Source organism: Stigmatopora argus, chromosome 2, assembly GCF_051989625.1.
Source record: "Stigmatopora argus isolate UIUO_Sarg chromosome 2, RoL_Sarg_1.0, whole genome shotgun sequence".
In the NCBI taxonomy this organism is placed as follows: Eukaryota; Metazoa; Chordata; class Actinopteri; order Syngnathiformes; family Syngnathidae; genus Stigmatopora; species Stigmatopora argus.
Window position 1 is genome coordinate 7,863,549 of NC_135388.1, and position 14,380 is coordinate 7,877,928.

The 14,380-nt window shown below is 39.1% G+C and overlaps 1 protein-coding gene across 7 annotated transcripts in view; it reads right to left on the bottom strand.

Annotated features, from left to right (window-relative positions):
• mdga1 (MAM domain containing glycosylphosphatidylinositol anchor 1) overlaps positions 1-14,380 on the bottom strand; it is a 164,693-nt gene that overhangs the window by 112,429 nt on the left and 37,884 nt on the right. For all 7 annotated transcript variants that reach the window (XR_013298099.1, XM_077592216.1, XM_077592196.1 and 4 more), the window contains one exon: positions 1,517-1,691. Coding sequence is in view for 6 of the 7 variants with exons in the window: in XM_077592216.1 (XP_077448342.1) it covers positions 1,517-1,691 (175 nt within the window). In the remaining variant the exon portion in view is untranslated. The remainder of the gene's footprint in view (positions 1-1,516; positions 1,692-14,380) is intronic.

Genomic DNA, 14,380 nt, shown 5'->3' on the forward strand with positions numbered 1-14,380 from the left:
GAGTGAGTGTGAAGGTTAAATTATTTGGTTAAGAGAGTTGATGGTAAATGCCAGGATTGGGGGCACGGTGAAGTTAGTAAATGAACTACACGGAATTGATTTTTTTTCTGGGTGACTTGGGCCCTTAGAAAATCGGGTTTTAAAACGTCTATCTGTAGCACGAGTGTCCAAACCGGTCCTGAAGGGCCGCAGTGGGTGTAGGTTTTCATTCCAACCACTGAATAGGATACATTTTGACCCCTGCTGTGTCTTCAAACTGTAATCAGTTGATTGCAGTCAGATCCTGCTTGTTTTAGAAGTAGTTTCATTGGTTAAACATTCCGTGCTGGATCATTTGGAACTGGATGAAAAACCTGCACTCACTGCGGCCCTTTGTGGAATAGTTTGGACACCCTTTTGATCTAAAGGACTGGATCGATACAGTGGGGAACTGGTTAGGGCAAAAGATGGCTGTAGTGAACTAAATAAGGAGAATAGTGTGGTAGTGGTGGGTGCATGACAAGTGATCACATATGAACCCGGTGCCATGACCTGGCTCCTGGCTCACTGGGACAGTGGGGCAGTGACACAAGCAACAGCACGGGGCCCCTAAAACACCCAAAGCTTCTCAGTAGTTCAATAAAAACATATACTTAGAACTGTATCATTTTTGATGAGATCTACAGTATAATTTTGTGGATTAGCTTTATTGAAACCCACTAATTAACAGCATAGAAAATTGTGTTTCGACAAAACCTCCATATAATTTAGCTTTTACTTCCCGGAGGTAGATTTTACAATTAAAGCTACTATAAACAAGGGAATGTATGATATATATGGCCTCTCAAATTGTGCAGTAAGTATTTTCTCAGTAAAAAGGGCATACTATATAATAACTGAAAAGCCAAGTGAGTCTAAAAATGTATCAATTAACTAACAATAGCAGCCAATTAGTTAAGTTCTGTCGGCACTATGTATACAGGGGCTTTCTTAAACATAGTAAAGTTACTTGCAACCAAATTCTCAATTTAACTTCAGTGTTGAACTTAACCAGAGAAGCATTGGGTTAGGGAGCCCATACTGTCCGGACTAACTGATGCAAAACTTACTTTTTAAGTTCAACTGACCTCACATTTGACCAAGGAGCATCTGACCCTTTTTTTCTGTGGCAATTAAACCGAATCTGAGGTGCACACATACCCACATTATCTTTGGATTTTTCCTCCAGGTATATATTTTTCATGTGGTGACCCCCTTATCTTTGCTTCCAGAAACAGAAATACTACTTGATCTATGAATCTGTCTCCCCAGCAATCCACCCGCCGTGCTTTTCATCCTCTCCACAGTAAGTCATCAGATACTCCTTGGAAGCCATTCCCACTTGAAAATCCCTTCTCCCACCAAACAATCTGTCTTTGATCTCTCTCCGCAAACCAATCGCACCATCATCTCCTTCGTGGCTACCTAAGTCACGGGAATGGCTGGAGTGAGAGTCAGCTATGTGTGGAAGGAGTGCTCCTCCTTCATTTTCACTTACATTGCACATCTACACGGATGGACTTGATGGCAGCCACCCCCACCCCATTGTCGGCTTTGCAGTAGTAGCGACCACCCTGCACCCTCTGGATGCTGTCGATGCGTAGTGTCTCGTTGTAGATTGACGTCTCCTGGAATTTATCTGAGGCGCTGCCGGCCGTCTTTGTCCATCGTACCTGGGGGAAAAATGCTCCATTTAAGTATTTTCACTCCAACCAACAAAGAGAAATGAAGAGAATACAGACAGATAAAAGGATCAAAACATAAAGCAGCGCCGTTTTGAGCCTGGCAGAGGGGTATGTTAGACCAGGTTTTGGTGATTTTCTCAACGGCAGCCAGCAAGGGCTTTAGAAAAAGGTTACCTTTTGGGGGAAACACCTTCAACTCGTGCAGTAAAAACAGCATTTATCATTTTTCAATGGATATCATCTCCAATGATGACCGAAATTGTCACCAAACCATTTGAAATGTCATTTTATCATCATAAAAGGGCTAAAATCTGGAGTCCATCATATCAAACAGTCCTTAAATCATTATTGTTTGACTCACAAATTAAACTTCTTTCTTTATCACTCAAAGATGAACTCGGCCTATCACGTGTGGCCTCCATTACATTCATCGAGAACCATGAACAGTATTTCTGACAAACTCAATGAGGGTTTTCACGGTTGAATTATGCCATCAACAAGCATGAAGCACCCTTGAGTAAATCCACAGTGCAAACATACACGCAAATGCATGAGTTTGTAAACTCATCATGTTTGACTTGTATTCTTATTGTGTGTTTGTATGCGAGTGTACATCCCAATAATCCTATTAACCCTTCTCTCAGTTGTCACCCTCTTTGAGGCTATCAGCTATATCCTGTTTGGGAGGTCAGAAAGGATAATGGGCAAAGTCACCGCATGTGTGTGTGTGTTAAAGAAAATGGTTTTATGGATTAGTGGATTATCAGGAGCCATGTAAATGCTACATGTCTGTTTATTCAGCTCTGTTTGTGGTAAGGATTTAAATCAGGCACTCAGCCATTGATCAAACTGGTCAAGGTGAGCAATGAACCAAACTCAGCCTGTCCATGCTTTAGTGACTTCACTTGTTATTTTTACTGTGGATGTGCTGTAGTGAGTGTAGCTTTGTAAACTCAAAAATGTTATGGAGGCCATGAGATTCTCATTTTTGTACATTGTACGCATTTTTTCTCATGAAGTATAGAATCACAGGGGTGCCAAAACTAAAAAAAATAATAAATTAGTGAATAAATATAAAGGGAAATAAATGAAGAAATACAAAATATTTCTATATAGTATATTGACTTTTACTTTTTGTCACTTAAAACCACAAAATGGAAAAGACAATACCAATTTTTGTCATTGACTGACAAAAAAACACAAATGGGAAAAAACAATGGCATTTGTTTTTACTTTACAATTTAGCTATTCATTGCATATCAATTGCCTTTGGCCATTGATTTTTTCCGATAAGGCTGCTCTGTGAATAAAATGGCGTTGAGAGGGCCTTTCCAACCGGTAATACTAAAAACATGCGTGGCAAGATCTTAGCTGTAATACGAACAAAGATATGCCAGTTCATACTAAGAATGTATTGCAAACTTTTTTAGGACAGTCTTAAAATTGCATCAATTGTAAATGTACTTCTTAGAGGCAATGCATGTAGGTGATGAATGCAGTATGTAAAGTAGCATTTTGTACCCAAAAGGCACTGTGTGCACAGATTGGAGTTGTGAGAGTGTTTTATGTGTAAGGAAGAGCGGGAATAAAAGCAAGTGTAGGACATAGAGCACGCCTGTCAGCTGCGTGACGGGCAGAGAAAAAGGTACTGCGAGTTCCTCCAGCGGGAATGGGGATGAAGTGAAAATACAGTGGAGCGGTGAGGTGATAATGTGAATGAAAGAGATCTTAAATGTGATGCAGATGACAGACAGCCAAAAGAGGAGCTTTTGTCAGGCTATGACACCGGCAGCTGAATGCCATCACCTGCACGCGCGCTGCCTCCTCAGACCTCTATCGCCCAGCCTCTTCTCAATTTCTTTAGCAGATGTGTGCATGTGCGTGCCAGTCCCTTGTGAATGGATCCAAGTGGATGTCTTTCAACGCTTTCTCCCGCCTTCAGCCGTTCAATGTCTGGTGACTTCTTTCTTCCTTTGTCTTCTTTCAAAGCAAAGTTCAACTCTCACTCCCTATTAGACTTAAATCACCCTTCATTTGAATGACGCACATTCCGAAAGACATCCACATTTGCATTTGTTGAAACGCGCTTTTTTTAAGTAGCACATAACTTTTAGAGTGTGAGGCAGTTGAGAAATGGCTTGACATGAAATGCAGCTTCTGTGTTTGGGAGAGTGGCATGCTGTCAGGAGACATTCTAGGTGGGTAAGTTTAAAAATGAAAATGTTTTTCACAACACCACAGAGTGGAGAATTGAGGGAGTACTTTGAGTAGTAAACAATATATGAATAGCAATCAAAAATTGCCAGAATTTGACTGTAGTACCGAACTTCCTCCGAGTGCATTGCCCACATTTACACATCTTGGATTGGACAAAATAAGCAAGCTATGGTTTTGATCAGTGGAGGGTAGTTCATTTTAGACATGGGCCTTCAGGAGGAAAGTACGTAACCTAATCCAACTCTTAATACCACGACTTGCTCATTACAAGTTTACAATTGTATACTAAAACCTCATCTAGCTATAGGTGTAATTGTGCGTGACCGGACGTTTCGTCGAAAGACGTTTGGTAGAACCGGTCGACCAAACGTCCGGTCGACCAAACGTCCGGGAACCAAACGTCTTCGACGAAACGTCCGAGTACCGTAATTGTGAGGAGTTGAGCATTTTACGACTTATCTAAACAGTTGTCGATTACCTTGCTGACTTTTCTTGATTGTCAATTCATCAATTGCAAAGTCCAAAAACGGTTCCAGAATGTCCAGAACGTGATTACCGTTGGGATGTTTGAGCCCATAGATTGATCCCAAATATGTGCTTCACAAATGCCAAAAAAACATAAAGCGACTGTTATCGCTGTTTTCTGAGCAGCGAAATCCAAGCCTAACAGGGGAGCTGTTGAACGTTACGGGTGATGACACCAGTGCCATGTCTAGTTCTTCTATAAAATCTATGATGCAAGTGACGATAATATCAGGTTTTGGGCAACATTTGTCCCCAATCTCCATCTTGAACCACCTTTCATCACTGTGCAAAAAAATGGCTTTCAAGGGTTTGTTACGCTCTTCATATTATTCGCATGGTGCAAAAAAGCCCTAAACCATAGCGACAATGAGTGCCGCTGCCCCCTACAGAAGTGGGTTGAGACTGCACTTTATGCTGTATGGCCAAACAAAAATGGCATCTTTGCAAGGGTCACAGACCCCTGCACATCATTTAAGAAGCACTGAATAAAACGGAGCAAAATAGAAAATGCTTAAAGTTCCTAGTTGAGTGCTTTTGCTATTCTTATGCGTTCGCTAAACCCTACTTCAGAGACACCAGAGGGCAAAGGTGTGTCCACTATACTGACAGGCTGGCAAATAAGCATCACTTGGAGTTTTTTTTGTCTTTTTTTTTCTCTGTGTGGATTAGCCTCAACATTTTACCTTTCATCATCATTCTTTGCCCTTCTCACACTTTGATTCTCTCAGACATTCTGTCCCGAGATGTAAATGTATCTGTCTTACCGCGCACGCACGCGCACGCACAGCTTCTTGCCTGCTGATCTGTCTGCGAGCTGTTCACTTCTCCCTTCGGAGTGACACATCACAACAGGATCCAGCAGATATTGCCCAACTGCTGTCAGACTTCTTTGGCCCGCTCCAAAGTGCAAGCTGTCAACATGACTAAACAACACATGAGGTCTAAGTCGTGAAGTAACATTGACTGTAGCGCAGTAAAAAAAAAGTTGGATTTGACGTCACTTAACATATGTCTTAACAACTTGAAGCCCCAAAGTTACAAAACCATTTAAGTCCATCTGACTTGAAATTTCTTGCACACGATTTCTCCTTTTCAAAAGGTCCAATTGACCATACCTGCTCGACAAATTAAAGTTATTAAGCTCCAAGATTTATGAAAAGAGAGTTTGCTTCTTGTTAGGACTGTTATCAGGCACCAAGTTTTACAAAATGGTCTCACCCATGTCCTTTAAGCCACCTGCTTTGAATTTAGAGTACAAAAATATCACTTGGAAAAAAATGATCTCAGTAATTGCAAGTAAACTCAGTTTTAACAGAAATCCATTCCGCCATTGATAATCTATGATGGAAAATTCCACGCAACAAGGTGTTATGCCACTCAAGGACATTCCGACAAAGTCAACGGGGTCCATAGGGGTCGAAACCCTTTATCTTTGCCTAATCCGATTAGATACACCATTTACATATCTGTAATTAAACATTGATAATCTAGTAGCCTTGCAAATAATTGCCCATCAGAACAAATTATGAAGCAAAACCAGGATCAAGGAGCACATACACAACTGACCACGGGCAAATTTTAATCTTAATGTCCATCAGAATTCGACTTTCTGTTCGTTAATTTATGCCTTGCCATGCTTGTTTTCAGTGTAATGCACCATTTAAAAAAATAATCTTTTTCTCTCACTCCTAAGAATCGAATACGCTCCCTGCCTGACATCTTTCATCGCACTGGCCCTCAGTATCAATGCGGTTAGTTGGTGTGCTACAAAGTTCGCCATCTTTTCTACTCCCCCTCACTAACCCATTAAAAGCTTTGCTATGCCTGTTCTCTACAACGTCTACGTCTTTCTTTTATGCATTTGTTGATGTAATGCCAGCGGAGTCGACGATACAGTGCTTTATCCATCCAGCTGGCTCACTCACCGTGAATAGGCTTAAGATGGTAATCCTGTTATCGGGGAATACTACTTGGCGCGGGTGCACAACCACACACAGACAAGAAACACACACACACACATGCACAGAAACTGAATTTACTACAGCAGAGAGGCTGCATAATTTTCGCTGAGTGAAGTATGAGAACAGCAAATGAATACAGTCAGTAATAAGATGTATTGTCATGAGTTGAACTGAATGACTGACTTGCAGGTTTAGGGGATTCACAGGTTAGTGACTCTAGACCAAGGGTGTCAGACTCGGGTTGGTTCGTGGGCCGCTTTAACGTCAACTTGATTTCACGTGGGCCGGACCATTTTAGATATAATATTTAGATTTTTTTTCTTATAAATGGATCAAAAGAACTGGATTAAAATCCCTGAATATTCAGTTTTTATAGATCTAAAACAATGTTAATTTTAGCTTTTTTTAAATATATTTTTTGATTTTACAAAATAACTTTTGAACTAAAAACAGAAAAAAATGGATTAAAAATTAGAATTATTGATTTAAAAGGGGAGAAATAAGGAAATTTAATATACATCTATACTCTTCATTTTAATTTGATCCTAAAACAGAACGTCGGCACTCATGATTTACTTTCCCGGGCCACACAAAAATGATGCGGCGAGCCAGATTTGGCCCCCGGGCCGCCACTTTGACACATGTGCTCTAGACGATGAGAATGTATTTTTTTTTTGCCTAGAGATGGTATTTCTAATTATATTGATTCACATTTGTTTCTTTTTTAGACTTTTGCGCTAAATGAGTTTCTTCAGACTTCTAATTGACTAGAATTGGCCTAATATTAAAGACTGTAGGATGCGGATTATTCCATGAACAACTTGAATCTTGGCAAGGTAGGTTTGTAATGCGATTGTGTATTCTTTCAAATCCATCTTTTAAGAAGAATAACACAACTTGGTCGTGTTGAGTGAGGGTAGGGCCATACGGCACTCAATAAACCTGACTCATTGATATGAAACACGCCTTCCATCTCTTTAACCTTGTCATACAATACGAATGACTGCACTGGTCATTCTGCCACAGTAATATGATTCCGTAACTGTAATGAGATTACAGGACGCAGAGGAATTATCAGGTTTAAACCGTGATGTAAGGCCTTTTATTAAGTTATTATGTTATACATTTACGTTAAATAAATAAATTTTACTTTACAAAACAATATTTAAAATGTGATCATGAAGAATGTCTTTATTATTTTAATTTTCCTCCATGTATCCATTCTTCTTGACTTTCCTGAGGCGTCTGGTTTGCTAAAATACTCTAATAATGAGGGATTATAACATTACTTCTTACATTACAATGAACTTGACAGCCTGTGAATGCATATTATCTTAAGGTGAATGATCCAGACTTTCTGATTCAAATTAGACTTAAATACAGTGGGAATGTTCTCTTCATTTACATTTTATTTTTACTTTGCGGTTTCAACATCTGGCGAGGGAAGTGAAATGACGGCGGCGTTATACAGTGTTTGCATTTTTTTTTAACTTCTTATCGCTTGATTTTAATATTGCCTTACACATGAGGTAGTCAAGGATACGGTTGCCAAGGCTGAGCAAGTCTCATTTTAACACTTTCACTCACACATTTCTAAAACTTGCACTCATCTGTCAATTTAAATTGATGTTTGACACACACAAAAAATAGACAAGGTCGAGAAAAATTGTCCATTTAAAAAAAAACATTAAGGTGTTCCATTAAAATGAAAATAAACTCCGCAAAATAAGTAGAATGTACAGTATGCCTAACACCAAAATCACTGTATTTCTAGTAAAAAGGTATTGATAAGGTTTGGGATGATGAACTTGTCATGCAAAAATCACCCATGTAAGGGAGTAAAGATACATAATCTTAATTTTCTCCTTTCTAACATGGCACAAGCTGTCCTACTTTAAGTAATCATTGACCATCCTTGTGTTCATAAACATTTTTCATCAGAATTTTCTCGACTTATTTGGAACATAACGTACCAATGTGGCCTTGATCAAAAAAAACAAACGTACCTTCACCAAGTCTAAAGACATTATGATCGAACCCCATGTAGTAGCCTGTTCAGATAAATTAAAACGGCCTTGATACAAATGAAAAGTTCCTTAAATACACTTTTAAAAAGTGATATTTTGCAATAGTCTCCTCACAAACAAACCACATTGTACTAACGGGCCTATTTAAGCTTCATAATGAGGCACACACAAAAATATATCTTTCAAGCAATTGTGGACATGCTTTTCGTGAACAAATTGAGCAGCAGATGTTCCACCTCGCCCAGATGCTTATTATCTCTCCTGGAAGCAAAGCATAGAGCCCTGCCGGACCTTTTTCCACTGACGTCAATGATGTACTTTTATCGGTTCACGGGTTTGAAAAATTTTCCTAAAGGTCAAACACGCAACGGCGAACATAATGGACGTATTTTGCCTGCTCACCTTCTCCACTTGGCTACTTCCGCCAGCCTATTAGTCCTTTACACTGTGCAAGATTCATCACGAGCACTTTGCTCTTTTTAATCTTATTAATTATAAGTTTGTACAGGTATTTAAAAATAAAAAAAACGTAGCTGTCAAGTTCATTTAGGTTCAGCTCAATGAAACCTGGCAAATTATTGGCCACCATTGTGGAATGGGAACACTTGCATTAGCTGCATAACTAGTGTGACTTTATTGCAGGGAATCACCGTGTCATTTGCCAATGTATTAAACTAATGGGATCAATGGGACATCGTAATTCATAAGCATTTTAAAATTGTACTCATTGTTTGATAATTATACCCAATTTATTTATTTTCTGAATACAACTAGTATTCAGATGTATTTTTATAGTCTGTTTCAGAATAACAAAAACTCTACATTACTGTAGGTTTCAGACTACAAGTCGTACCCGAGTTTAAGTCAATGAATACACCAGAAGCGGAAAAATACATATTAAAAACGCACTGGAGCATAAGTCCCATTTCTGGCTTACCATATTTTGCTGTTTAATATACCCGGGTAAATTAAACAGGAGGAGTATATTAAATGGCGCACAAATGTGAAGGTACGATCCACTACGCACTCTTTATGCCGTGACGGGGCGCGTCAACGTTTTGCAGACTAAAACTACTTACTGCTCAGGTTAAAACTACTCACTGCTGAATAAAGTCTGACTTAGAATTTCAATGAACTTAAGTATCTAGAATTATGCCCCCATGAACACCATACAAATCTTGCCCAAAAAGCTGAGTTGCCGTTTAATATACACGTGTATATTAAACGGCAGGGGTATATTAAATGGCCACAAAGGGGAGGCTCGAAAAAGCAAAAATCATTTAATATACCCGGGTATATTAAATGGCAAAATACAGTAGGTATTTTAACATTGGTTAAAATAATAATGGAAAAATGAAGAAAAACAAGCTAAAAAGGCATCTCTTAATGAGTTTTTCAGATAACTATAAAAACAAAACAAAAAACTCCCAGTCAAAATGTTTGGGATGGCTAGCATCAGCAATGGCAGCCAATAACTTAATGTCATTTATGCGGGCGGTCCAATCAACATTATGCTGCTCTTGTACACGGTAGCCTTTGTCTAACATTTTACATAATTCGTTAGCCTAAGCTAAAATGGTGTATCCAAAGCCGTGACCGGACGTTTGGTCGCCCAGACGTTTGGTCGCCCGGGTGAATATAATTTTGAGAGCTGGTTTCAACAGTAGATATTTAGATATTAAACTCTCTCTCTCTCTCATGAATATAATTTTGAGAGCTGATTTCAATAGTAAACTTTCTGTCATGTTGTCAAACGTCCGGCGACCAAACGTCCGGGCAACCAAACGTCCGGGCGACCAAACGTCCGGGCGACCAAACATCCAGCGACCAAACATCCAGTGACCAAACGTCCGAGTACCATCTAAATCACGTGTCAAAACGATTCCGCCGAGGGCCGCAGTGGGTCGTGGTCTTTGTTCCAACCAATCCAGTGCCGACATTTTAACCAATCAGGTGTCTTCTAAAATAAGTAGCACCTGACTTTAATTAACTGATTACACTTGCAAAAGGTATCCTCTTGTTGAGTTGGAATGAAAACCTGCACCCACTGCGGCCCTTTGAGGACCGGTTTGACAACCCTGATCTAAAGCAAAGTTATGGCCTTGTGTTACTATACAACACTTGTATCTCTTTGCAAAGAACTTTTAAGTTTAGTCACTTAACTCTAAAAGCTTCACTGTATGCATTTGGTTCCAATGCAGAGTTTTTTGACTTTTGAGACTTTTTCACGCCTTGAACGTGCACTCCATCTCTACCCCTTATCTTCTCGCTCTCCCCGCACTGTCATCCACTCAAGGGGCATGCTTATGACCTTGTTTGTGTCCAAGTCATGTAGCCACTCTGTGGCTGTGCAGCCTCACGCTGCCACCTGATCAGCCGGCTCTCATCCTCACCATCGATTGCCTTCCACTCACCCCACAAGGACGGAAATCCAAACCCACATTCCCAACCGCAGACCTCATCACGCAGCCCACCCTCTCTTTTCTCTGCCTCACCACTTTTCTCTTTTATCGCTAGCTCCAACTATCCTCTCCATACATACAGACACACACACACACACAGCCATACATACACAGAGTGGGCTCAAGGTTGCAGTGACCAGCAGACCCATGAATAAATAATAAAGTAAGTAGGAATCACTTTCAGAAAAGCCATTTACTGTCCTATTATGTTCTTGAAGAGGCGATGTGAGTGAGTGTCTCGGTGTGTGTGCGCATGTGTGTAACAAAAGGTTGTTGAGTGCGACTTAAACATTTTGTTAACTAAAAGCTTGGCTGTCTCGGGAGTTCATTTTCGCAATGCAAAAATGACCCGTATGTCGACATTTTCTTGCCATTTTTTTCTTTTGCTACTAGACTTCCTTCTTTCTTTTGTCTTTTTTTCTTTCAGTCCTGTCCACCACTACTAATCCTTCAGTTTCTTCTCTCCTTCCTACATCCATTCTATCACTGCAATCCATCTGTTGCTATCTCTTCCCTGTTCATCTCCCGTCCTCCATTGGTCACCACAAACCACAATATTCGTTCTTCATGTCCTCCCTTTCTTTCTGTCTTGATTTAATCACCTTCCCTTTGGTTTCTGTAACATTGCTACTTTTATTAATGAGGGGATCTTGCTTCTTCTGGCATTCCTGACTTTCTATTTTCTCCTTACATCTTTCCTTCACTTATTCCTCCAACTTCCTCTACCTGACTACTTTCTTGGTTTTTTTTTTTCTTTTTTTGTCTTTTGTCTTTTGTTTTCTGCCTTCCAACCAGTTTATATTGCTCCTTGATTCTTTCAGTTCATTCGACCACCTTTTTTCTCTCATCCTCTTTTTACGACACTCTCCCGGCGTTCTTTATTTCTTTTATTGCCGTCCGAAATGTCTCTACTTTACCTTTGTATGGGTTCTTATTCCCTTACATTGTGACCTAACTCAATGAAGTTTAATCGCTCCGTCTTAATAAAGAAGGTTGCACTACTTTCGCATTGTTTACATTGTACCTTGCCTTTTGTGCCTATTATCTTTTCTTCCACCATTGTTTTAAAAATACTCTTTTTACATCCCACTCATCTATTTTCTTTGTTTCCTTGTATTGGCTACACGGTGAATAAAAAAATATTTGTGGAGCTTTTTGTTCTTTCTTCATGTTACTGTCGTGAGCAGTGGTTACTTGAATGAATGTTACAGTTGTCTGAAACCAAGCACAGAAAAATATATATAAATATGGGTGGGGCCAAAAAGAGGAATATTTGTGGCTGTACCAAGCTGACTGTTTAAATCCCATCTGGCTCCAGCTAAGGTAAACAATCACTCCTGATAAAGGACTGGACAAATCCTCAATCAGCCTCATTCTTGCCAAAGCAGCTCTGTATTGGGCTGCCCTCACCTGCCTAAATTGGATTCTCATACTGAGGGAAGAGTGAAAGCAAACCCGGGGCTCTCTCAGTCAAAGAATGCAAGAATAGAGGCCACAAAGAGAGAATGCCTAATCAAGACATCTTATCTGAAAGAGCCATTTAAGATTGTTGTTGTTGCAATGCCAGGGAATATGGATTAAAGAATCTCAAATGGAACCACTAATTATCTAATAAATTATCAACAATGCCACTTCATCAATAAATTCATTTAAATGTTGTCGGCACAAATTTGTTGGTGTATTGCCTCTCTGATGGCGGAATACAGAGAATTATGAGGCCGCTCTTGATAAACTGGAATGCTGTCATAAATAATATACCAGCCACATCTGACTGTGAGACCACCAGCACCCACAGGCAAATATAAACTTCTGGTATGAAGTGAGCAAAATATCTGAACTCAACTTCGTGTAACTTTTGAGGCTGTTGCTGTTCTATATTTTCTATCTTCCTCATCTGGCCTATGCTTAAAATGCATCATGTGTAATATATCTTTTCCAAGGTCAAACACCATTATTCAATTTTTAGATCATTCTTTTTTTTCAGTCTTTACATTACATTGAGATATTTGCACTCCTGCACTTTTTGTGAATGTTTATGGTCCACCGTATTAATTCTTATTCATTTTATAAATACATTCTAATTCATTTAAACTATGCGCATACTTTTAAAAACAGGCACCATTTCGTATTTATGTACATGGTACATTGCATATGGTACATAGCATATTCAAGTTTTAGGTAGTCTGTATTTTATTGAAAATAATCTGAGTTATTATTTAGAATGCTTACATTTTAAATAAATGAAATACATTAAATTTAGCTCCCCTTCCTTATAAACATAAAATCAATTACCTAATGACAGTATAGACTACATTTTAGAATAATACTCTTTTTTTTTTACTTACAAATAACGCAGAATCAGAAACTTGACCCCAAAAAATGCCCTTTAAAGTGTAATATCTGCATTTTTGTACGTGAGGTGCTGTATTGTAGGTAATTAGTAATAGCAAATAGTTGAAGAAAAAGCAGAAAAAGAAAGAAAAGACTCAGGTGACTTGGATCCCCTGATCAATACAGCTGACGGAGTGCAGTTGAAATTCAGTATGCCCAAAGGTGGACAATTGAGAATGCTGCAGAGTGCTTATCCTACACAGAACACCAGCACAGAGGTCAGCACAACTATTCATCACTTCTGTTCTATAACTTTCTCTTCTCTGTGGTATATAGCTTGGGGTACATGGACAAAAATATGTCTTGTGGACGCCAAGGTGCAAAAAAAAAAATGACCGCAAACCCTATACGAGTAATGGTCAGTAAAATCTGGTCTTACTGTAAAAAGCAACAATGCAATGTTGAACCGTAGTAAAACATTTAAAACCAGGTCAAATGTGTAATTTACTGGTCATGGTACTGCATATTGTGGAATAGTAAACTGTCAAATATACAGACAGCCCAACATTATAATTTTTAATGGTATTTTTATTTTTATGAGCCAGTTTTTTTTGTCCTCATTTCTACATTCCTCTTGCGATGTATCATTCAGGTTTGGCTCTCTTGCCTTAACCGGACTTATTATATGTGATTGTACTTTTTTCTGCGTGCGTGCATGTGTGTGTGTGTGTGTGTATGTGCAAGTGTGTGTGTACACACAAGCATTTTTTTTTACCTATCATCAGGTAGTAGTAAGTGAAATGACATGGCCGTGATTGACGAGCCGTTCACGCGTCATTAGGTTTTACACTGTATTTTACACAGTGAGGGCAAGAAACTAACAAAAAGCAATAGTAAAAGCAATAATACAAGTAGTTTATTTTCCCCTGCGGTTACCTGCATTATCTCCCTATATTGTTTTATCAGCTTATACGTCGAAGATTTAATCATGCGGTTTCATTGTCTCTGCCCCTAAGGTTTTCTTTCCGGAAATGCATCTGAGCGTAAAGTACATATTTCTCTTCATCATAAACTGTCCAAGGCTAGTACTCATACACGTATAGCAAAATAAACAAATTTCAATATGATGCACTGTAGTTCTACACCAGAAAAGA